This window comes from Erpetoichthys calabaricus, chromosome 8 (genome assembly GCF_900747795.2).
Source record: "Erpetoichthys calabaricus chromosome 8, fErpCal1.3, whole genome shotgun sequence".
Lineage (NCBI taxonomy): Eukaryota > Metazoa > Chordata > Cladistia > Polypteriformes > Polypteridae > Erpetoichthys > Erpetoichthys calabaricus.
This window is the reverse complement of record NC_041401.2, coordinates 6922411-6947644: the sequence shown is the minus strand read 5'-3', so window position 1 is coordinate 6947644 and position 25234 is coordinate 6922411. Positions and strand designations below refer to the sequence as shown.

General features: G+C 43.7%; 1 protein-coding gene across 3 annotated transcripts in view; it reads left to right on the top strand.

Annotated features, from left to right (window-relative positions):
* pde1a (phosphodiesterase 1A, calmodulin-dependent) overlaps positions 1–25234 on the top strand; it is a 517554-nt gene that overhangs the window by 226493 nt on the left and 265827 nt on the right. For all 3 annotated transcript variants that reach the window (XM_051930634.1, XM_051930635.1, XM_051930636.1), the window contains one exon: positions 10168–10194. In XM_051930634.1, coding sequence (XP_051786594.1) covers positions 10168–10194 — 27 coding nt within the window. The remainder of the gene's footprint in view (positions 1–10167; positions 10195–25234) is intronic.

The window sequence follows — 25234 nt, the reverse complement described above, 5'->3', positions numbered from 1 at the left end:
CATGAACAAAGGCTGCCGAGGTGTGGAGAGTGAACAGGAAGGGAAACGGGACAACTCCCTGAGGTGCTCCAGTATTACACTCTGCAAATTTCTGACACACAGTCCCTCAGTTTCACAAAATACTTACTGTCTATTGGTCAGGTAGTCCATCATCCAGAAGGGGACATCAAGATGCAAAACCCTGAGCGTCTTTCCAAGTTGATCAGGCACAATGGAGTTAAAGGCACTGGAATGATCAAAGCACGTGATCCTGACTGTGGTTGCCGGCTTTGTCCGATTGGGAGTAGACTCTCAGTGGATCATGGAGATGAGGGCATCCTCCTCACCTATCTACAGTGGGTACGGAAAGTATTCAGACCCCCTTCAATTTTTCACTCTTTGTTATATTGCAGCCATTTGCTAAAATCATTTAAATTAATTTTTTTCCCTCATTAATGTACACACAGCACCCCATATTGACAGACAAAAAAAAAAATTTTTGAAATTGTTGCAGATTTATTAAAAAAGAAAACCTGAAATATCACATGGTCCTAAGTATTCAGACCCTTTGCTCAGTATTTAGTAGAAGCCCCCTTTTGAGCTAATACAGCCAGGAGTCTTCTTGGGAAAGATGCAACAAGTTTTTCACACCTGGATTTGGGGATCCTCTGCCATTCCTCCCTTGCAGATCCTCTCCAGTTCTGTCAGGTTGGATGGTAAACGTTGGTGGACAGCCATTTTTAGGTCTCTCCAGAGATGCTCAATTGGGTTTAAGTCAGGGCTCTGGCTGGGCCATTCAAGAACAGTCACAGAGTTGTTGTGAAGCCACTCCTTCGTTATTTTAGCTGTGTGCTTAGGGTCATTGTCTTGTTGGAAGGTAAACCTTCAGCCCAGTCTGAGGTCCTTAGCACTCTGGAGAAGGTTTTTGTCCAGGATATCCCTGTACTTGGCCGCATTCATCTTTCCCTCGATTGCAACCAGTCGTCCTGTCCCTGCAGCTGAAAAACACCCCCACAGCATGATGCTGCCACCGCCATGCTTCACTGTGGGGACTGTATTGGACAAGTGATGAGCAGTGCCTGGTTGTCTCCACACATACCGCTTAGAATTAAGGCCAAAAAGTTCTATCTTGGTCTCATCAGACCAGATAATCTTATTTCTCACCATCTCTGTGTCCTTCAGGTGTCTTTTAGCAAACTCCATGCGGGCTGTCATGTGTCTTGCACTGAGGAGAGGCTTCCGACAGGCCACTCTGCCACAAAGCCCTGACTGGTGGAGGGCTGCAGTGATGGTTGACTTTCTACAACTTTCTCCCATTTCCTGACTGCATCTCTGGAGCTCAGCCAAAGTGATCTTTGGGTTCTTCTTTACCTCTCTCACCAAGGCTCTTCTCCCCCGGTAGCTCCAGCTCTAGGAAGGGTTCTGGTCGTCCCAAATGTCTTCCATTTAAGGATTATGGAGGCCGCTGTGCTCTCGGGAACCTTAAGTGCAGCAGAAATGTTTTTGTAACCTTGGCCAGATCTGTGCCTTGCCACAATTCTGTCTCTGAGCTCTTCAGGCAGTTCCTTTGACCTCATGATTCTCATTTGCTCTGACATGCATTGTGAGCTGTAAGGTCTTATATAGACAGGTGTGTGGCTTTCCTCATCAAGTCCAATCAGTATAATCAAACACAGCTGGACTCAAATGAAGGTGATCTCAAAGATGATCAGAAGAAATGGAAAGCACCGGAGTTAAATATATGAGTGTCACAGCAAAGGGTCTGAATACTTAGGACCATGTGATATTTCAGTTTTTCTTTTTTAATAAATCTGCAACAATTTCAAAAATTCTTTTTTTGTCTGTCAATATGGGGTGCTGTGTGTACATTAATGAGGAAAAAAAATTAATTTAAATGATTTTAGCAAATGGCTGCAATATGACAAAGAGTGAAAAATTGAAGGGGGTCTGAATACTTTCCGTACCCACTGTATGTGTCTGACAGGCAAACTGCAGAGGATCCAGATGTTCTGAAAACAGGGGGTCTGAGCTGCTTCAGGACCAGCCTGTCAAAGATCTTCATGATGGATGGAGCAAGAAGGATGGCTGTGAAGTCCTTGGGACCACTGAGAGGTCCTTTCTTGGGGACTAGCACCTCACAGGATGTTTTTTCACAGCTGGGGAACCTTCTGTAACTTCAGGGACAGGGAGAACAGGTGCTGAAGGACACCATAGAAATGGCTGGCACATGTTATGAGCACCTTGGGGACGGAGTCCTCACTTGATCAGCAGACACAACACAGTCCAGGCAGTGGAGGGGTGCCTGGAGACCACAGGTGTGATGCCACTGCAACTTGTTACCCCTGAAAGGGGTCAATTTGACGGTTTAGATTCTGTTTTGTTCTGACAAATCTAACAGAAGGCTCACAGCTCGCAACTGAACATGCAAGATGTACTCTAAAAAAGTCAGATTGCTACCTTCGGAAGAGCAAATCAAGTAACGAGTCACTTGAACGAGCACACCGAGGCTGATGATATCAACAACTTCCAGTGAGATATTCTTCTAACGTTATTTTAATCATTACATTTATTTGCAGAGAAGCCAGAAATGATATACTAGGAGTCAAAAGCAGAAGAACAGACACAAGCTGAACGATTCAATTCATTCAGGCCAAGTGAGCTCACCTTTAATATGACTAGGAGAGAGCTGTCCATGTCATCTGAAGAGTTCATTCTTCTTAATCCAACTGAGGTGTTCCTTCAAAGTAGACCCCTTCATGGCGTTGCGTTTGTTGTCCTTTCTGTTGGTGCTGTTGTGAACTTGGAGTCCCAAACACTAAAGAATTCCAAAGAAAATTTCTAATTGTGCCCACTAGAGGGGGATATCACAGTGAAACCCCAGCTCAAAATTAAGGCACGCACCGAATCTTTATCAAAATAAAAAGGTTTACCCCACAAAAAGATCTGTAAACACGTGAAGTTTCATAGAGCACACTAAGCAAAACAGGAGTTGCCAGCAAGGACAACCCAAAGTGAAGAAGTCCCAAAACAAGAAATCCAAGGCAAGGTCAAAAAAATGGAGGAAAGAGATCGAAAGTCCAGAAATTCACAAAAAGGCTCACCAACTCCAGAGCGCATTCACAAGGAACCACCAGGATGTGTGGGAGAAGCCTCAGGATTTATAGGGCAGTTCCTGGCAGTGATTGGCAGGTGACCTCACCACCCACAGAACACATGGAAGACATCTGATATACACAAACACAAGCAAAACTAAGGAATGGCGTGCATGACATGAATTTAAAGCCCAGGCAGTGGAGGCACGACAGTTGGGGCGCATTGTAGATGACGCTGAACTTTTATTCTCGGACAGCATGATGATTCTGTGCGACTTCAGGACTGCCTACTATGGCGAGCTATTTTAACATTTCATTCCTTTAATTTAATATCTGCTTTCAAAATGTTGATATCATGTGTTTTAAACTTAATATCAGCACTTCAAATTTTGATACCGGGCTTATAAAATCTGATAACACGCTTTTGAAATTTAATATCAAGTTTGTAAAATGTGTGTGGGAGTGAATCCCATCCTCTCCAGAGTACTAACGAGTAGTGCATAACTCATTAAATATGACCAGGAAGAGCTCATAAACGTATACGCTCCCTCGACATGAAGGGCCATCTGTCTTATCGTGGTGACTCACTTGAATTTCCTGACAAGTACAAACATTAAATCGTATACAAGCATGGGAGAGATGGAGGCCATGAAGAGTAATAAGGAGACTAACAACGTAGTCTAGAAAGGTACAAAAAAAACAACAAAATAAAAGGTTTGTGCAACGTGCAATTATGGATGTTGGCCAGCAGATGGCAAAGTTCACACTGATACGGACAATTTTAAAAATGAAAATGAAAATGCTTTGTTTTTTTTGTTTTTTTAAGTGGTTTTAGTAGCAACGTTTTACATTCATTAACAGCAGCAGTGATAATAAAGTCCTCGGTAAATATGTGCTTAAGCTTTGTTATGTGTGTACACTTGAAATAAACAAAACAAAATGTATTAAACAGTCAGGATTGAAAGGCTGAAGATAACATCATAGTTAAATAAAATATAATGAACCTATAATATATATATACAACAAAATATGAAGCTATTTGGGATTTCTGCAAAGTCTCACAAAAACTTAACAATCATCTATCATATAGTGCCTTTCATATCTCTATTTATCTATCAAATAGATATATAGTGCCTTCAATCTATCTATCTATCTATCTATCTATCTATCATATAGTGCCTTTCATATCTATCTATCTATCTATCTATCTATCTATCTATCGAGTGCCTTTTATACCTATCTATCTGTTATATAGTGCCTTTTCTATCTATCTATCTATCTATCTATATATCTATCTATCTATCTATCTATCTATCTATCTATCTATCTATCTATCTATCTATCTATCTATCGAGTGCCTTTTCTATCTATCTATCTATCTATCTATCTATCTATCTATCTATCTATCTATCTATCATATAGTGCCTTTTATACCTATCTATCTGTTATATAGTGCCTTTTCTATCTATCTATCGAGTGCCTTTTATGTCTATCTGGTATATAGTGCCTTTCATCTGTCTATCTATTTATCTATCTATCTATCTATCTATCTATCTATCTATCTATCTATCTATCTATCTATCTATCTATCTATCTATCATATAGTGCCTTTCATATCTATCTATCTATCTATCTATCTATCTATTATCTATCTATCTATCTATCTATCTATCTATCTATCATATAGTGCCTTTCATATCTATCTATCTATCTATCTATCTATCTATCTATCTATCTATCTATCTATCTATCTATCTATCTATCTATCTATCTATTGAGTGCCTTTTATACCTATCTATCTGTTATATAGTGCCTTTTCTATCTATCTATCTATCTATCTATCTATCTATCTATCTATCTATCTATCTATCTATCTATCTATCTATCTATCTATCTATCTATCTATCTATCTATCTATCGGTCCAGATTTAATTATGCAATTTTCATTACGCTATAACTTATTAAGTTTATTACATAGAAAAGCACCCGAAAAATCCCAGACCATCGAGAAGTGTGCGAACTGACAACATGAAGAATCGTCTTCGTGCTGAACTAGAATCGTCCCCGCATAAACCAAAGTCATGCAGACGATCTGGATCTGCATTATTAGATCTGGACCACCCTGTATCTATCTATCATTGTGCTAAGCATGATGGTTCGCGTGCAGGAGTGATATATTGGCACTAATCTGAGACAGAGGCTGCAGGCCTGGGGGAGAAGGAAGCCTGATGTCAGGAGTGGGGATCCGGTCAGGACCCTCCTCACTGTCCAGGCGGAGCTGCGGGGGGACAGCTAGTTATAGATTTAGAAGAGAAGGTGAGGAGACGTGCTGAAGTACAATACCTTATAAAGAGTGGTCAGTCTATGGGAGTTGAGACATTCTGACAAAGGCTACACAGTAAAGAGTACAAAAGGGGCAAGGAGAGTAACAGAGACCTCTACAAGAGAGAAGACAGACAACCAACTACCGAGTGCTGGCACTGATGCCGAGAGCCTTGAGGTCAAGCTTGTAGAGCACCTGAGGTCCTCCTGTTGACCTCTTGCAACATCCCAGTTCTCCAAACAGGAGGTCCTCGGGTATCTGACCATTAGCCACTCAGCCAGCACTTACATCTGTGCTCGAGAGAGGCAGGAGAAGATTGAGATGGTTCCGGTCTTCTTGAGCACAGCATTGATGGTGACCTTGTCTCTACTAAGTGATACCAAATATACGTGTTGTAAAAATACAACAAAGACCGAAAAAGAGTTGGGGATCCATCCCCGTGTATTGTACACAACTGAAAAAGTGAAAGATATTCGCTCTGGAGAACTGTCTGGGTCAGTGTCCTAAAATAGGGCCTGCTAGGAAGGGAAGGTGTTGGGCTTTTATGGTTGCTGGGAAGGAAGAGGTGGGTCAAAGGCAGAAGTGAGGTCAGAAGGAGGTGTGGCTAGGAAGGGAGTGCAGAAGCTTTATGTGAGTTTCTGTTCTGGTGATCTGCAGAAGAGGTGAGAAGAAAGGTTAGTGCACTTCATCAACCCCCTGTCCTTGTTTTCTGCCCTCAGTTAAGTCCTTAGTCTTCCTCCCAAGGCCACACGTGTGTTGGCATCTAAAAGGATTTGAGCTGCAGATCTTGCCGTCTCACTGGCCTACGGTATTATGCTCAGCACCCCTGGACTTTGGGGTTCTCCATGAGCTTGCTGTAGGCCTCTACTCTCTTTGTCAATCCTGAAAGGGTTGTAGCTGCCTTTCTGATGCTCTTGTTGCTCTCGAGTGACCGGTTGAGCTCAGGTTTGTGGACGAATGGACGAATTCCAGCATGTAGTTGATGATACTGATGCAAGGGTCGGTGTTAACATCTGCATCTCCTGTGGGTTGATGGTGAGGCCAAACTCCTTGTTGGTTTCTGCCATGCGGGTCACTTGCTAAGCGTGAGTCACGATAGCCACATCATCATCAAACAGGAAATCTCTGAGGTGTCATGTTGGCTCCTTGGTCTTTGTTGGTGGCCTTGGCAGTGTGAAGAGGTTGTTCTCTGATCCTGTATGGAGATTTGATGCCCTCCATGGCCTCTGCAGAGGTGCATTTAAGCAGGACAGCAAAGAACACTGTTGGACTGAGAACAGACCCCTGCTTCACTCCGGTGAGTGAGTATGCATTTCAATGGACTCTAACAGTTGGCCATCAAATACGGTGGTCCGTGTTGAAATAATAATGATACTGATGAAGAGTGCTGCTCATGAGGTCGAACACCACGGTTGGGTCGGTGAAAGTGATGTTTAGCAGCTTCTGCTGTTCCCCGTCCCCTTTCCTGCTGTTGCCTGACAGAGAAGATCGTGTTGATGGTGGAAAGTTCTTTTCTACATCCGTATGGAGGTTCAGGGTGGAAGTTCTCTGCCAGCACTTGCCGCCACTTCAGGGCAACTCCAGTGAAAAGCTCACCCAGAAAGGCCTCAGAAGGGAAATTCCACGATTCTCATCACAGTCGCTCCTGTCGCCCTTATTCTTGTAGAGATGGAAGACGCTTTGCATTCCTTGTGTCTTGTGGTGCACTGCCTTTCACTCCAAGACTGGCAGAGGGTTCTGTGAAGCTCTGGAATGAGGGCACCTTTTGGGGCACTTCTGGATCTCGGGTAGAGTGCCATCTTTGATGGGTTCCTTCCCAGAGGACATTTCTTCCAGAGTGGACTGACGTGTACATCGAGTTTGGTCACGGGACTTCCTCTGAGATTCAGATGGCTACTCACCATTTCATACACCCCTTAATGCAACTTCCTACAATGTCCTCCCTCTGTAGCATCCTCCATTTTGTTTAGAGGTTGTCACTCTTTCACTCTCTCTCATTTCCTCAGGTTATGGTCCATGAGATTTATTAGGAGTTCCCAAACACCCAGGAACCCCCCCCCCCCCCCCCCCCCAGTTATTTCACACTTTGCTTTGTGCCACACTTATTTAAAATGAAACCCCAATTGTGTTCACTCAGGTGGTCTTAAATTTCAACCACCGGCTCTCAAAGCACAAGAGCCTCTCCATGCTGAAGACCCCTTTGTCTCCCGTTGTGTCATTCAGCTTTGCTTTTTAAGTAAACGGGAAGTGAGAGATGAGCGTCTGAATGGAGTGAGGTGGCCACACGCTAAGGACCCCCTGCCGAGCGGGGGAGTCGCAGGGATGAGTCAGCGAGATGTTGCAGCCGAGCGGAGGTGTGCTTAAACGGGCAGCATGGCGAGGCTCATTCATCTCCCCAGAGGCGGCAGCTTGTGGCCGACGACAAACAGAAAGTGTTTAGCTGGGGTCTCTGAACGGGGAGCTGCCCCTCCTGGACTCGTCATCTTCACAACCGACTGCTGACCACGTGGCCTAGTGGCTACCAAGCCATCAATTTATATTCTCCTAGTGAATACGCACTTTGCCAAACGAGTCCACATGGTAGACTTATGTATCTGCTCCACAAGGCTGGGTAAAGCTGTGATGATGATGATGATGATGATGGTTGTTGATTTCTCCAGTGCATTCAGTACCATCCAGCCATCCCTGTTAATGGTTCAGCTCAGAGATACACAGGTGGGTGAGCCTCTGATGCCCTGATGATGGACAATCTGTTGGCCACTGTTTGTGAGACTCGAGGACTGAGTGGACAACACTGGAGCACCACATGGAACAGGCCGGTCGCCATGTCTGGTCACTCTGTACACCTCTGACTGTAAATAGAGCAGAAGGTCAGGTCACTTGAGGAAATTCTCAGGTGATTCTGCACTTATGGGGTCTACCAATAAGGGGGACGAGGCAGAGGAGACGAGTCAGGGGGAGAACTTTGAGAATTGCCTGCAACTTCACATCAGCAAAAATCAAGGAACTGCTCACTGACATTAATTGCAGCTCAGAGCCTCCATGTCTGATCACTACTCACGGAGTGAATGATGAGGTGGTCCACTCCTACAAGTACTGGAGGGTCCACACCAATGACAGGTTAGAGGGGTCTCATTAACACAGAGGAACTAGATAAGAAAGGGAAGAGCAGACTCTCTATCTTAGAAGACTGTGTTCATTTAATGTGGTCAATGACGTCCTTCACATCTCCTACAACTCTGTGATGGCCAGTGTGGTGTGTTAAGCAAGTGACGTCACTTCATGAGAGGACCACCGAATGAACAAACTAATGAAAAGGGCAGGCTCTGTTATGGGACACGCTGTGGACCCCCTGGAGGTCATAGAGGAGGAGAGAGCATTAAAACAAAACTGAACAATGCTGCAACGCTTATCTATCTATCTATCTATCTATTATATAGTACCTTTCATGTCTATCTATCTATCTATCTATCTATCTATCTATCTATCTATCTATCTATCTATCTATCTATCTATCTATCTATCTATCATATAGTGCATTTTGCATTCATCCATCTATCTATCCATCTATTAATTATATAGTGCCTTTCATATCTATCTATCTATCTATCTATCTATCTATCTATCTATCTATCTATCTATCTATCTATCTATCTATCTATCATATAGTGCATTTTGCATTCATCCATCTATCTATCTATTAATTATATAGTGCCTTTCATATCTATCTATCTATCTATTATATAGTGCCTTTCATATCTATCTATCTATCTATCTATCTATCTATCTATCTATCTATCTATCTATCTATCTATCTATCTATCATATAGTGCATTTTGCATTCGTCTATCTATCTCTCTATTAATTATATAGTGCCTTTCATATCTATCTATCTATCTATCTATCTATCTATCTATCTATCTATCTATCTATCTATCTATCTATCTATCTATCTATCTCTATCTATCTATTAATTATATAGTGCCTTTCATATCTATCGTGAGAGGCTTTACACTTGAACTGGCATCCCCATCAATGTTTTGCCAGGATCCTTATGCAGCCAGAGTGCCAGTGTAACAGAAGGACAGGGGAAGACAAGTTGTTTGGGTCGTTGTCTTCACCAGCACACTGGGTGGCAGGCCCACCCCGGGTTATGGTACCACTACAGATACCCATAGGGCCCATTGGGAATTGTGGTTCTTTGTGTCAGTCCTGTTGGGTTTTATGGGTGCCACCAGGAGGCTCTGAGGGGACTAGTGAACCCTACTTTGGTGGGCTTCAGCCTCCCCCGGTAGTATTGCACAGTTTCGGGACACTGGAGGTACTCCTGGGTTTTACATAAAAGGAACAGTCTGTCTCAAGAAAATGTAACTCGCACATATCAAGTGCACTCAAAATTTACCTCACACTTACAAAATGCGTTTTACTCGGACACGGACTTTTGGCAGTAATCTAACTCCATGTGTAAGGAATTCCATGCTTTGGAACTCCTAGTTTATGACAATGACAAGTCCCACTGTGTGTGTGTTATTCGTTTGCTCAGATTGTGTTTGTCTAGATTTGTGACTTAGATGACGCTCAGAGTCCATTTTATTAGGAATCAATGCAGAAATCCAGGGGTTTCCAAAGGGTGCACTTAATTTTTCTGGCAAATGTGTATTTATAGTCAAACGTATGCAATTTATGGGCGTGCAGCAGGCTTATGGCCACCTTCAGCCATTCAGTTGATCAGAAGCTCTTACTCATTTCGTGTTTCTCTTTTTGTCTTTGCAGGCAGAAGTACAAGAACACCTCCCAAAAGTAAGTCCCGTCCTCACCACCGCATTTTCTGTTGCTTGGATTTTATGGAAGGGGCGACTAATCAGCTTCTACTCGTCATCAGAGGTTCTAGCACAGCATTGGCGTGGGCGGGGCTTGCTGAGGTGGGCTGGAGTTAGATTAGGTGGGTGTGGTTCGATTACGTGTAATGGGTGGGGCTAGATGGAGTGGGAGGGTTTAACTGGAGTGAGTGGCGTAGGCTTGGCCAGGTCAGTCAGGGGTGGGGTTTGTGCCGAAGTGGAATATTCCTTAATGCTGGAGGATCTGGGGTGCAGTTGGTGAGGTTGGCTATCCGGTGGATGTTCTTGAAATAGAACAGCAACTGCATTTTTATCATGAGGGGAAAAGCAGATCGGCCAGTTACATGTTTTACAAAAACAGATTTGCTGCCGTGTTTCTACACCACCTGAATTTTTGATTGTAGGATACAAAATACAAGTTACGTTTAAGCAGTGCCTGAATTTCTTAATTATAATATAAAATGAGTTGGCATTTTTTTAGGGCAGTGTTTGCCAACCTTTCTGGTGTCACAACCCAGTTTTTCACATACCTGTGTGTTCGTGACCCGCCTTGAATTCTACGCGATTGTCTGAGCAGGGGGAGTAGGGTGGTCCCTCTCGGTGGATCGAGCGTGATGATCAAGACAGCGGGGTGAGTATCAGAGGAATCGAATCAAGTGTGCTTGGCAATGCTTGTCCTCCTTGGGGAATCAAACGAGACCACCAGAGTGGGGATTGTTGGGGGGGGGGTCCAGGATTGGCTGTGATTGGCTTCTGCTGTGATTCGAGTTCGATCATCACACCATTTGACGGGGTCTCGTCGGGGGCCAGTTGCCTGTTAGGATCAGGGATGCCCTTTTAAAAAGCTTAAAGGAGCAAAGACCCCACTTCAGGGGGCACACAGGAGGTGTGGACGACCAAAGGGCTTTACAAAGTCCTGAAAAAACTGGAGGGGGTGGCACACTGGTTATCAGTGCTGTTTCACGGGTTCAGAGTCCTGGGTTCAAATAAACGCCACGCTGGTGTCACATGTTCTCAGCTCTCATTCATTCCAAGGTCCCCCAGAGAGCCTCAGCAATATGTGACGAGCCCCCCACCCTTTACACAGGCCGTGCTTTTTAACCTTCTTTTTCTGTCCTGACAAAGCTGCGTATTTTTCAAACTTACGTTTATTCCAAAAACAGATTTGCTACCGTGTTTCTACACCACCTGGATTTTTGATTGTAGGATACGAAATGCAACTTCCGTTTTAGCAGAGCCTGAATTTCTAAATTTTACAGCAGAAAATGAGTTGGCATTTTTTAGGGCAGAGTTTGCCAACCTTTCTGGTGTCACAACCCAGTTTTGCACATGCCAGTGTGTTTGTGACCCGCCTTAAATTCTACGCGATTGTCTCAGCAGGGGGAGTAGGGTGGTCTCTCTCAGTCTCTCTCGAGCGGGATGATCAAGACATGGGGTGTGGGCCGTGCATCCTGGGCAAGCGCCATAGGAATCGAATCAAGTGTGATTGGCAATGCTTATCCTCCTTGGGGGAATCAAACGATACCACTAGAGTAGGGATTAGTTGGTAGGGGGGGCATCTAGGATTGGCCGTGGTACATTTGTGATGCAGCTGCTGTGAATGAATGCGATCATCAGACCAGTGGATGGGATCTCGTCTGGGGTCTGCCGTGATGCACTTGTATTGGTGCCGCTGTTGATCGAATGCGATCATCAGACCAGTTGATGGGGTCTTATCTGAGGTCGGTCTCACTCCACTTGCAGTGCTGCTGCTGTGATTTGAGCACAATCATCCATCTGGTTGATGGGGTCCCATCTGTGGTCTGCCATGATCCACTTGCACTGGTGCCGCTGTTGATCGAATGCGATCATCAGACTAGTTGATGGGGTCTCGTCTGGGGTCTGCCGTGATGCACTTGTATTGGTGCCGCTGTTGATCGAATGCAATCATCAGACCAGTTGATGGGGTCCCGTCTGGGGTCTGCCGTGATGCACTTGTATTGGTGCCGCTGTTGATCGAATGCGATCATCAGACCAGTTGATGGGGTCCCGTCTGGGGTCTGCCATGATCCACTTGCACTGGTGCCGCTGTTGATCAAATGCGATCATCAGACCAGTTGATGGGGTCTTATCTGAGGTCGGTTTCACTCCACTTGTAATGCTGCTTCTGTGAATTGAGCACAATCATCCATCTGGTTGATGGGGTCCCATCTGTGGTCTGCCATGATCCACTTGCACTGGTGCCGCTGTTGATCGAATGCGATCATCAGACCAGTTGATGGGGTCTTATCTGAGGTCGGTCTCACTCCACTTGCAGTGCTGCTGCTGTGATTTGAGCACAATCATCCATCTGGTTGATGGGGTCCCATCTGTGGTCTGCCATGATCCACTTGCACTGGTGCCGCTGTTGATCGAATGCGATCATCAGACTAGTTGATGGGGTCTTATCTGAGGTCGGTCTCACTCCACTTGTAATGCTGCTTCTGTGAATTGAGCACAATCATCCATCTGGTTGATGGGGTCCCATCTGTGGTCTGCCATGATCCACTTGCACTGGTGCCGCTGTTGATCGAATGCGATCATCAGACCAGTTGATGGGGTCCCGTCTAGGGTCTACCACATTCCATTGCAGAGCTGCTGTGAGTTGAACACAATCATTCGTCCTGTTGATGGGGTCTTGTCTGGGGTCTGCAGTGATCCACTTGCTTTGCTGCCATTGTGAATCAAGCACAATCATCTGAGCAGTAAAGATGGGTGGGGTGTCGTCTGGGGTTGGCTGCCACCCCACTGCAATGTCGGCACGGCCCACAGGTAAGAAAACGCTGTTTTAGGTTAGCGACATATAGAATTTGTCCCTGCAGATTATTTTGGTAGCAAAACCTTGTCTTAAGTATTATATTACTTTTCAACCTCCTTGGCCGTAACCCCCCCTAGTGCGACTATGGAGGTCTACGTAAATCCGGTTATCCCCGAGTCGAGGTGACGCGCTGTGATCCGCTTTACATTTTAAAATCCAAATAACCTCTTAGGACAGCACTCTGCTGCCATCTAGTGGGTGAAATCGCGTCATACTGCAAGAAAAATTCCTGACTACTTCTCTGTGGTTTTCCACTCTCATCAATATTCATGAATGGGGCGGAGCCTCCAACCAAAAACACAATGGCAATGGAAAGCCATAAAGACGTCTTTAGAATGAACTGTAAACTGAACTGTTGCTCAAATCGAGGGATAGTGATGATGATGTGATTTGGTCATCAGACATTGACACGGAGGGTGACACCAATGCACAATATTGCGACGTACGACTGAACCACCACGATATGCCCGGTGAATTTTGTCAGCATAGTGCGACAGTAGACAAAAAGGCAAAGTAATTGCGTTTGAATGCAAATGATAAGCAAGACGTAACCCCCAAAGCCGCGTCCACATCAAGATGAAATGCAGAAGTCACTAAGCCTTTGTGCTGTAGTACCCTACAGTCACAGAAGGGGGCGCATCGAATCAGGTACGGCCATTCTACCCTCTCATGTTCAGGCAACAGGAAAAATAAGAAAAGTGCGCCAAGAAACGGGCGTCTACTGTCCCAATGGTGACGACTGGCCGTGCGATGGTGACGGTCACACGAAGGACGTGCACTAAATCAGCATCAGTGCAGCAGGGGACACCTGTAGTGATGGGAAGTTCGGATCATTTTACCGACTCGGACCTTTGAGTCTCGTTCAGCAAAATGAACGAATCCTTTTTCGAGTCATTTCGTTCATTTTAGCAAAATATAATTAAAATGTTACCTGTTACCTCCCTAACACATCTACTGCTTACACAAATGTTGATCACACTACAAACAAGACAAAACTATAATGCTATAAGAAACAGAAAATATTAATTCATTGTTTACCTGGGTCTTTAGTCTTTGATTCGCTACTACTGAGCCGGTAAGTGGCCACGTGACAAAAGAACGAACGACTCGAAAGACTTGAGGAATGAACTAATCAATTCTCTTTCCGGGTCAGACTGAGTTGGTTAAGCTTATGGGGCTGTCACGTGATGAACGAACGACTCGAAAAACCCGAAGACTCGAAAAAACTATAGAAAGTTGCGCAAATGCGCATGCGCGACTGAACGAATCACTCCCACGAGACGACTCGTTCTTCCCGAGTCACATTAAAGATTCGTTCAAAATGAATGAATCGTTCAAGAACGACCCATCACTAGACACCTGACAGATCCCTCCTACTGTATTTATGGTGACATTTTGGTGTTTATGCCCTGCTCTTACACACGTAAGAACATTTTGTCTTGGCTCGTATATCTGGGGGTCCACATCACACTAAGGACAAATGGTTAGGTGTTTCTGAAAGTGTGGAACAGTTTGGCCAACTGGGGTGGTGGTCCTCATTGTCTTTTTAGAAGGTGTGTTCCGACTTTAGGGGTAATCACACTACGTAGCCACTGTGTGATGGTCTGTGCCAGGGTGCTAAGAAAAGAGGGTCTGCCTGGTGGTCAAACTTTGGATTCAGGAGGAAGAATGCAGATGTCATCTTGGTCACACTTTAGCCTTGTCTGGAGGGCTCATGGGAGTGTGCCACACTAGGGTACTTGTGTTCTGTGGGCATCTGCCTGTGTCCCTCGAGGTGTCATTGGGGAGGTGCTAAGGGAGTATGGGGGGGGGACCAGCTCAGTAGGTCAGGCTCATTCCCAATGGACATGGCTGCCCTTCCACACTGATCTTGTTGATTATGTTTATGGACAAAATTGCATTGTTCTGGGCTGAACTTGCTGGGGTGGCCTGGCCTGGTCAAGATGACAGTATATGATTGATAGATAAATGGATAGGAAAGGCACTATATAATAGATAGATAGATGTGAAATGAACTATATGATAGATAGATGATAGATAGATAGATAGATAATGACAGACATTATATAACAGATAAATGTGAAAGGCACTATATAATAGATAGATGTGAAAGGCACTATATAAAAGATAGATAGGAAAGGCACTATATAATAGATAGATAGATGTGAAATGAACTATGTGATAGATAGATAGATAGATAGATAGATAGATAATGAAAGACATTATATAACATATAAATGTGAAAGGCACTATATAATAGATAGATAGATGTGAAAGGCACTATATAAAAGATAGATGTGAAAGGCACTATATAATAGATAGATAAATGTGAAAGGCACTATATAATAGATAGATAGATGTGAAATGAACTATGTGATAGATAGATAGATAGATAGATAGATAGATAGATAGATAGATAGATAGATAATGAAAGACATTATATAACAGATAAATGTGAAAGGCACTATATAATAGATAGATAGATGTGAAAGGCACTATATAAAAGATAGATAGGAAAGGCACTATATAATAGATAGTAGATGTGAAAGGCACTATATAAAAGATAGATGTGAAAGGCACTATATAATAGATAGATAGATGTGAAATGAACTATTGATAGATAGATAGACAGATAGATAGATAGATAGATAGATAGATAGATAGATAGATAGATAGATAATGAAAGACATTATATAACAGATAAATGTGAAAGGCACTATATAATAGATAGATAGATGTGAAATGAACTATATGATAGATAGATAGATAGATAATGAAAGACATTATATAACAGATAAATGTGAAAGGCACTATATAAAAGATAGATAAATGTGAAAGGCACTATATAATAGATAGATAGATAGATGTGAAAGGCACTATATAATAGATAGATGTGAAAGGCACTATATAATAGATAGATGGATAGGAAAGGCACTATATAATAGATAGATAGATAGATGTGAAAGGCACTATATAATAGATAGATAGATAGATGTGAAAGGCACTATATAAAAGATAGATGTGAAAGGCACTATATAATAGATAGATAGATACATGTGAAAGGCACTATATAATAGATAGATAGATGGATAGGAAAGGCACTATATAATAGATAGATGTGAAAGGCACTATATAATAGATAGATAGTTAGATGTGAAGACACTATATGATGGATAGATAGATGTGAAAGGCACTATATGACAGATAGATAAAACTGAAGGCTAATTAAATTTGAATTTTGTAGATAAAAACATAATTCTCTGATTGTTCAGTGGGCTCACCACGCATTTAGGGCACAGGTGTAAAATAAATGCAGTAGAGCAGATGTTCTCGATATGCCACTGTGCTGCCCCTCTTTTGCCTCAGGATGGTTTAGAGAAGCTGGTGAAGCACAGGTGGGCACGTCCTCGCCTGTGCCACCGCAGTGCTCTTCCTCGCCCACGTTTTGTTCTTGTAACGGAGTCTTTCAGTTCTGTCCTTGGTTTCTGTTACCGCAGATCAAAAGAATCTCAATGGCTAACCTTGTGAGTGGAAAAAAAAACACGCACATTTCGAGCGGAGGTGGAAAATAAATAAATAAAGTAAAATAGTAGAAGAGACTCGTACAAATGAAGAGCGCTGACTTGTTAAAGAATTAAAGAGGGGCGTAATAGCCAGCATGAAATATCCAGAAGGGGGCCGCCCAGTTTGCTCACATTGCTTTTATTGTGTGAGGCCCGCCGCTCGCCGTCCTTACATGTAAGCGGAGCTCCAGCACTTTAGGTGTTTTCTTTATCATTTATGCGTCCCGCTTCACGCTGTATAAAGGAAGTGCAAGTAGCAACACTTTGAGTGACCAACAGGGGGCACTGGTTATAAATGTTAAGCTACACCCAGGGTGTGCCGCCCCGGCACATTAGACAAAGATAAATTAAAGACACGTGTGTGTGTGTGCGTGTGGAGCAGTCCGCTCTGCTCACGCTCAACCACAGCCACTAGATGGCGCATGCGTGCACCTCACTACGATAGCCCCCTGTGGATCAAACACCGTCGTGCTAATGACACAGATGATGAGACTCAACGTCGAAATGAAGTAAACGCCGCGGCTCAGCATCGTGCAACCTCAGCATGGAGTGCAAGGCTTGACGTTGTCTATCTGAAGGGATTTTCTCGAGACACCGATCAATAAAACTCATATGGCATTGCCAGTGTCTTCTTATGAAAGCCAGAAGGGCAGTAAGCACAGGTGGTCCACGTCGTCTGCCGTGGGTCGTTCTTAAGAGTTAGCCGGTGCCTCCCCAGGTTCAACAAATATTGTAAAACTTCGGGTTGTTTTTTTTTTTTTATTGCTCCAAAGACCACGCACAGCTAGTATTTGTTTTGTCTTCTTTTCGTTATTTAAATTTAGTAACGAATTTTAAAATTAAGTTTTTATTTTTTTTAGTAGTTCTCTTTTTGGTTTTCTCCTTGTAATAATAATAATAATAATACATTTTATTTATATAGCGCCTTTCCCATGCTCAAGGCATGTATGTCATGTTCTGTCCAGCGTTCCTCCCCTGTCAATCCTGGTGACTGTGACACACTTCTGAACAGTGGGGACAGCGGAGTTTTTCACTGCATTAACAAATACCCCGCAGGACCTCCCGTTTTGGAGACGCCCTGACCCCCTCGTCTGGCCGTCACACATCAGGCCCTTCGTCAGAGTCACTCAGACTTTCACGCTCGCCCATTTTTCTGCTTCCAGCCAACAAGAACCGCCTGTTTCCTTGCCGCCTAATCTATGCCACCCCTTGACAGGTGCCACAGTGACGAGATCATCCTCGTCATTCATTGGTTTGAATGGTGTGGCTGGTCGAGGGGGTCTATCAATCATTCCAAAGTTATTATCCGGTCATTGGTGGACACCGGAAGGGCGGGTGCAAATGGGCACTACCGTTTGGCACAAAATGCCCTTTAAATTCTGCCCATCCAAAGTATTGCCAGCTGGCAGAGGAGAACGGTAACATATGGGAATGTTTCATACGAGCCCATGAATCTTTGATTACAATTCGCCGACCTTCCGGGAGGCTCTCTTCTCGGTCACCGCGTGATGAATAATAATAAAGACGCTCGCCGTTATCACAACAACATGTTGCCCTGGTTACCCAGCGCGTCAACACATGAAACAAATCTCGCGGACCCCCGGCCGCCGCTTTGCTGGCACTCGGATACTCCGAGTGATCTTTTCATGTTTTAGATCATCCTACATTTTGATGGTGGTGGTCTGTGAATTTGTGATGAACGGCTTCAATAGAGCACAGCGGACGACGCCGCGCACTGCTGGTATGTCGGAAACTCCGCCGAGTCTCATAGACTTTGGTGCCACTCGGCAGAACTTGGAGCTTCTACGGGTTTTTTTGTGGGCGGGGGCTGAGATAAGGGGGGCGTGACATTCCAGTCTGTCAATTAACAGGTGCAACTCAATCATGCGCTTTAAAGAAAACGAATTGGGACGACTGCAGGAAATGACGCTCTGTGTATCACTGTAAAAAATGTCAGTAAATGTAACGGTACAAAATACTGTAAATGGTGAAAGTAAAATATTTTTCTGATAAAGGAAAATTACCTTATGTTCTACTGAAACTTATCAAAATACTGTAAATGGTGAAAGTAAAATACTTTTTCTGAGATAAAGGAAAATTACCTTATGTTCTACTGAAACTTGAACCTGTATACCTTAAACAATACATTTCATTATTTTTTACAGCCAAGTTCTGTAAAATCGATATTTCTCTACCTTCAAAATATGCTAAATACCGTTTACTGAAACATTACAATTACACTAAAAAAATCTCATTCTTACTGTCCTTGCCTGTGAAGCCCTCTTAGCGCATAGCAATGATGGTCCTTTTGTGGCAGGGCTGACATGCAGTGGTGTTTTGGGATTAAGTTCATTTTCATGAGAAAGAGGGACATTGTAATTAATTGCAATTCATCTGATCACTCTCCAGAACATTTTGGAGTAGATGCAAATTGTCATCATAAAAGCTGAGGCATCAGACTTTGTGAAAATTAACATTTGTGTCATTCTGAAAACTAAAGGCCACGACTGTACACAACCCAGAAGGGCTGGCCGTTGGAACTACAACTCCCATGTAGCCCTGCAGGTGTGCACACGAACCACAGAGTTGTTGCTACCTATCATGATATGGGAACACAACCAAACTCATTCCATCTTTTCATTAACAAGGTCTCCTGGCCAACCCGTGTGTTTAACGATAACACATTTTATGATACTCATAATAATTAAACACTCATATTTTAAAATCCAACCATTTTTTTAAGTCAGGTTTTCCAAGATTATACAAATCAACAGATCTATACTAAAGCAATCCTTGCATTTTATGAGACATGATGGCTTGTTCTCATCAAAGAAACATTCTAATGCTCTGATGAGGCGGCACAGTGGCGTAGTGGGTAGCGTTGCTGCCTCGCAGTTGGGAGACCTGGGGACCTGGGTTCACTTCCCGGGTCCTCCCTGCGTGGAGTTTGCATGTTCTCCCCGTGTCTGCGTGGGTTTCCTCCCACAGTCCAAAGACATGCAGGTTAGGCGATTCTAAATTGGCCCTGGTGTGTGCTTGGTGTGTGTGTGTGTGTCCTGCGGTGGGTTGGCACCCTGCCCGGGATTGGTTCCTGCCTTGTGCGCTGGGATTGGCTCCAGCAGACCCCCGTGACCCTGTGTTTGGATTCAGCGGGTTGGAAAATGGATGGATGGATGTAAAACGGTAAAGTGCTGTTTCAGTAGCACCGAAGTTACGATATTTGCATAAGGACACGCCCCCTTTTACCATATTGTTCTGGTGCGCCGCATACCTTAAAAAACTTAAACTAAGTTAGCAGACTTATTTTTCCCTGCATGCTGAAGGTTTTTTCAGGTTATGGAAGCCGATTTATGGAGGGTTGTATTCGATAAACTGATACACCAAAAAAGCCAACTTTACTTCTCCACCAGACAATGTGCCGTAACTTCCTTAAGCATTGAATGGTTTTCATTGTGTATAATTAAGTGATACATGTTTGCTATTGGTGGTTGTTACTTTACTGATGCAAACTGGGTACTGGGGTTTGATCCTGACAGTACTTTCTAATGGTTTATTGATTGGCATATTTATTACAGTACATGGATTTCTGATTATGGTTAAATATTCCCTTCTGTTGGAATGTGTTGTAAAGAAAAAAAACAGTTATTTACTGCAAAGTTATACCATCCATCCATTATCCACGCTTCATTTTCAAGAATCAGTTCGCCAAACTGAGAATGGAATACAAAAAATGAAGCGTCAAACTTTTATCCATCCAGAACACCGAAGATGCAAGGAAAGTGATAGAAAGCAACGTTGACTCTAAAATGAAAACTACAACCACGTTTTGTGGAAAGACGACGGAATGGATATTTGAAGCGCAACAAAATAAAAGCCCCCATCAACAACCTAACTTTTTGGCTAAACAATTCAGAAATTAAGAACCTTTAAGTAGAGAAGAAGAAACGTGACCGCACGTAACAGTGCTCAATGGCCTACGGGCTCTTTGAATGTGAGAAATACAGTGGTGTGAAAAACTATTTGCCCCCTTCCTGATTTCTTATTCTTTTGCATGTTTGTCACACAAAATGTTTCTGATCATCAAACACATTTAACCATTAGTCAAATATAACACAAGTAAACACAAAATGCAGTTTGTAAATGGTGGTTTTTATTATTTAGGGAGAAAAAAATCCAAACCTACATGGCCCTGTGTGAAAAAGTAATTGCCCCCTGAACCTAATAACTGGTTGGGCCACCCTTAGCAGCAATAACTGCAATCAAGCGTTTGCGATAACTTGCAATGAGTCTTTTACAGCGCTCTGGAGGAATTTTGGCCCACTCATCTTTCCAAAATTGTTGTAATTCAGCTTTATTTGAGGGTTTTCTAGCATGAACCGCCTTTTTAAGGTCATGCCATAGCATCTCAATTGGATTCAGGTCAGGACTTTGACTAGGCCACTCCAAAGTCTTCATTTTGTTTTTCTTCAGCCATTCAGAGGTGGATTTGCTGGTGTGTTTTGGGTCATTGTCCTGTTGCAGCACCCAAGATCGCTTCAGCTTGAGTTGACGAACAGATGGCCGGACATTCTCCTTCAGGATTTTTTGGTAGACAGTAGAATTCATGGTTCCATCTATCACAGCAAGCCTTCCAGGTCCTGAAGCAGCAAAACAACCCTAGACCATCACACTACCACCACCATATTTTACTGTTGGTATGATGTTCTTTTTCTGAAATGCTGTGTTCCTTTTACGCCAGATGTAACGGGACATTTGCCTTCCAAAAAGTTCAACTTTTGTCTCATCAGTCCACAAGGTATTTTCCCAAAAGTCTTGGCAATCATTGAGATGTTTCTTAGCAAAATTGAGACGAGCCCTAATGTTCTTTTTGCTTAACAGTGGTTTGCGTCTTGGAAATCTGCCATGCAGGCCGTTTTTGCCCAGTCTCTTTCTTATGGTGGAGTCGTGAACACTGACCTTAATTGAGGCAAGTGAGGCCTGCAGTTCTTTAGACGTTGTCCTGGGGTCTTTTGTGACCTCTCGGATGAGTCGTCTCTGCGCTCTTGGGGTAATTTTGGTCGGCCGGCCACTCCTGGGAAGGTTCACCACTGTTCCATGTTTTTGCCATTTGTGGATAATGGCTCTCACTGTGGTTCGCTGGAGTCCCAAAGCTTTAGAAATGGCTTTATAACCTTTACCAGACTGATAGATCTCAATTACTTCTGTTCTCATTTGTTCCTGAATTTCTTTGGATCTTGGCATGATGTCTAGCTTTTGAGGTGCTTTTGGTCTACTTCTCTGTGTCAGGCAGCTCCTATTTAAGTGATTTCTTGATTGAAACGGGTGTGGCAGTAATCAGGCCTGGGGGTGGCTACGGAAATTGAACTCAGGTGTGATACACCACAGTTAGGTTATTTTTTAACAAGGGGGCAATTACTTTTTCACACAGGGCCATGTAGGTTTGGATTTTTTTTTTCTCCCTAAATAATAAAAACCACCATTTACAAACTGCATTTTGTGTTTACTTGTGTTATATTTGACTAATGGTTAAATGTGTTTGATGATCAGAAACATTTTGTGTGACAAACATGCAAAAGAATAAGAAATCAGGAAGGGGGCAAATAGTTTTTCACACCACTGTAATAAGTAAAGAAAACTTGTTTACTTAAGTACCGCACCGTACGCTAAGGCGTACAGAAGAAGAAATTAAGAACCTTTAAGTATAGAAATAACTAAAGTCTTTCAAGAAAAGCTAAGTTTAAAGAAGATACATTTTTCCTTTTTTTTTGCCTTTTTTTCTACGTGTGTAACTATTTTTTCTTTTATTCTTGTGTGGACTATTTGCTTATACCTTTCACTAAATACCTTTAAAACAAACTCTTGGACTCTGAGAATTCTTTTGACACGCGTCTTACCTGTGCCTGATGACACCTTATAATTCAGCGGCTACACTAAAGTTATCCAACCCGCTATATCCTAACTACAGGGTCACGGGGGTCACAAGCTCCGGGCAGGGCGCCAGTCCACCGCAGGGCACACACACACACATACACATACATAGACAGACGGCAGTGCCAGATTAACCAATAGGCACATGTAGCATATGCTACGGGCCCCGCAATTTCGGGGACCCCCAAATGGTGGACCCAATATTTAATGAAAAAGTGTAGCATTTAAAAACTGGTCTTTAAAAATATTATCTTTACGTTTTTAAACTGTAAATTTCTTACACAACAAAACTTTAGGGGCCCAACACATAAAATTCACATAAATATTATAAGATTCTTATTATAATCGAGAGTAAAATAATTATTTAGTCCGGTTTGAACTGTTCAGAATCTAAACTTCAGATGATGCAGACCAAAAGGGCCCCCAAATTTGAAATGTGCTACGGGCCCCCAAAGCTCTTAATCCGGCCCTGACAGACGGACGTGCAGTACATGAGTGGAGGATCCAAAGACAAGCTGGGGCGCCCCCTTTAATCCGACGCTCGTTCACTTTGAACAAAGCAAAGTGGAGTGGTGGCTCTGAGCTTAGGGATCTGCACCTTTATTGAGCCGTGGGAAATTTGTCTCGTTCCCCACAGTAGGACAGGACAGTATTGTACAGCAAGCACCAAGCACAGTCCTTCTCTCTGTCTCTCCTCCTTGTGAGCTTCATCCACCTCCTCCCGACTCTGGCTCGCCAAGTTATGGCAACTGGCCCCTGTTATAAAGCACCCGGAAGTGCTTCAGGTGTTCTACGATCTCCTGCCGGCTGCACTTCCAGGTGTGGCGGTGGCCCAGCAGAGGAAGGTTCAGCCGTTCTCCATGTTGCCCCCTGGTGGTGGCCACTGGCTCCAGCAGGGTCGAGCTTGTAGTGTCGTAAGCTAGGGGGGCTGCCCTCTGTCATCCTGCGGGAGGTATTACCCCATACAAGCTTCTTTCCCCTGGTCCTTCCATTATGGAGGCATCCCGGCTGGGTAAGAATCCCAGCTATCTGTTAGTCAGTCAGTCAGTAATTGTCCAACCCACTATATCTTAACACAGGATCACAGGGGTCTGCTGGAGCCAATCCCAGCCAGCAAAGGGTGCAAGGCAGGAACAAACCCCAGGCAGGGCGCCAGCAAACCACAGGGCACACACACACACACCAAGCACACACTAGGGATAATTTAGAATCGCCAATCCACCTAACCTGCATGTCTTTGGACTGTGGGAGGAAACCCACGCAGACACGGGGAGAACATGCAAACTCCATGCAGGGAGGACCTGGGAAGCAAACCCAGGTCTCCTTACTGCAAGGTAGCAGCGCTACCCACTGCGCCACCGTGCTGCCGTGTTGTCTGTTACTATATTTATATATACACTTAGACACACATTGTATATCGTGATAGACTGTACCTTTTGGCTGGCATGTATTCTCATCCATAACCTGGCCCAGACGTCAGGGTAAACAGAGGACAGAACAGTTCCTGTCTTTTGCAGGAAGTTGGCACACAATGCCAATAATACGAAGAGGACCTTTACCCACCCGGGATGCCAATACAATGGAAGGTCAGGGAGATATAACTGGCTGTGGCTACAGTCTTCCCCTAATCTTTGGTACCCATTCGGACATCTGCAGGGCATGCTGGGAACTGTAGTTCCATGGAGCAACCCTGTTAGATTCCATGGATGCTGCCAGGGGGTGCTGCAGGGATCTGTGATCCCTTACCTTGTGGGGCTTCCACCTGACCGTGAAGTGGTTCCTAAACACAGTCCCCTGGCACTGGAGGTACCCCCAGGTCTTTTTCATCTCCCATCCTCTCATTTTATTCCATTTCTCTGTTGTTTATTAACAACAATTTGTCCGGAAGTGCCTTGTTTTGCCACTAGAGGTCCCCTATGAGCCCTCATTTGTGTACAGACAGCTGGACGCTGCTCCTCGGCCCTATGGGGCGCCGTCTCTGATTCAGGTGTGATGTTCGGCACATAATCCTTGGCAGAAAGGCGCTATATAAAATAAGTTGCATTTGAAGTCATATAATGAATGAATACAGTTAGTGTTTTTAATATCTGCCTGAGAAAAGAAGAGCAGAGCTGTGCGCCACCGTGAAGATAAAGAGATCCGAGTAGACGCCGATTATAGTTTTATAGCCTCTTCTAGCAAAAATAAAAAGAAGAATCTAACCGAGAGTTATTACGGCTTTATGAGCCTAATATCAGTTCACATGGTCATTATATTAAGAATGATGGCTTAATGTCCGTGAACGTAGCAACTCGCTCATTTTATTTCTTAGTGTTCTTGATCTGCAGCGTTTTATTTATGACTCTGGAGGGGCTTCAGACGCACTTTCCAGATTTTATTATGTGTTGAATTGGGATTGCATCCAAACCTTGGCAGTTTCATGTTTCATTTGAGAATTTGCAGAACTGCTGAGCTCCCGCAGCTAAGAGAGATAAAGAATGAGATTATAAGCAGTCTAACTGGGAGAGGGTGGGCATCAATGTGGGCACTTGGGCAAAGGCACGTTGTTTCTAATTCAGTAATCTATGCCACTCATATTATGTTGGAGGGAAGTGACTTGTGGTGGGTGCCGTCAAAGAGTCCCATAAAAACTTCTATTAAAATGCCAGGGCAAAGACAGAGTTGGGGACCCAAGT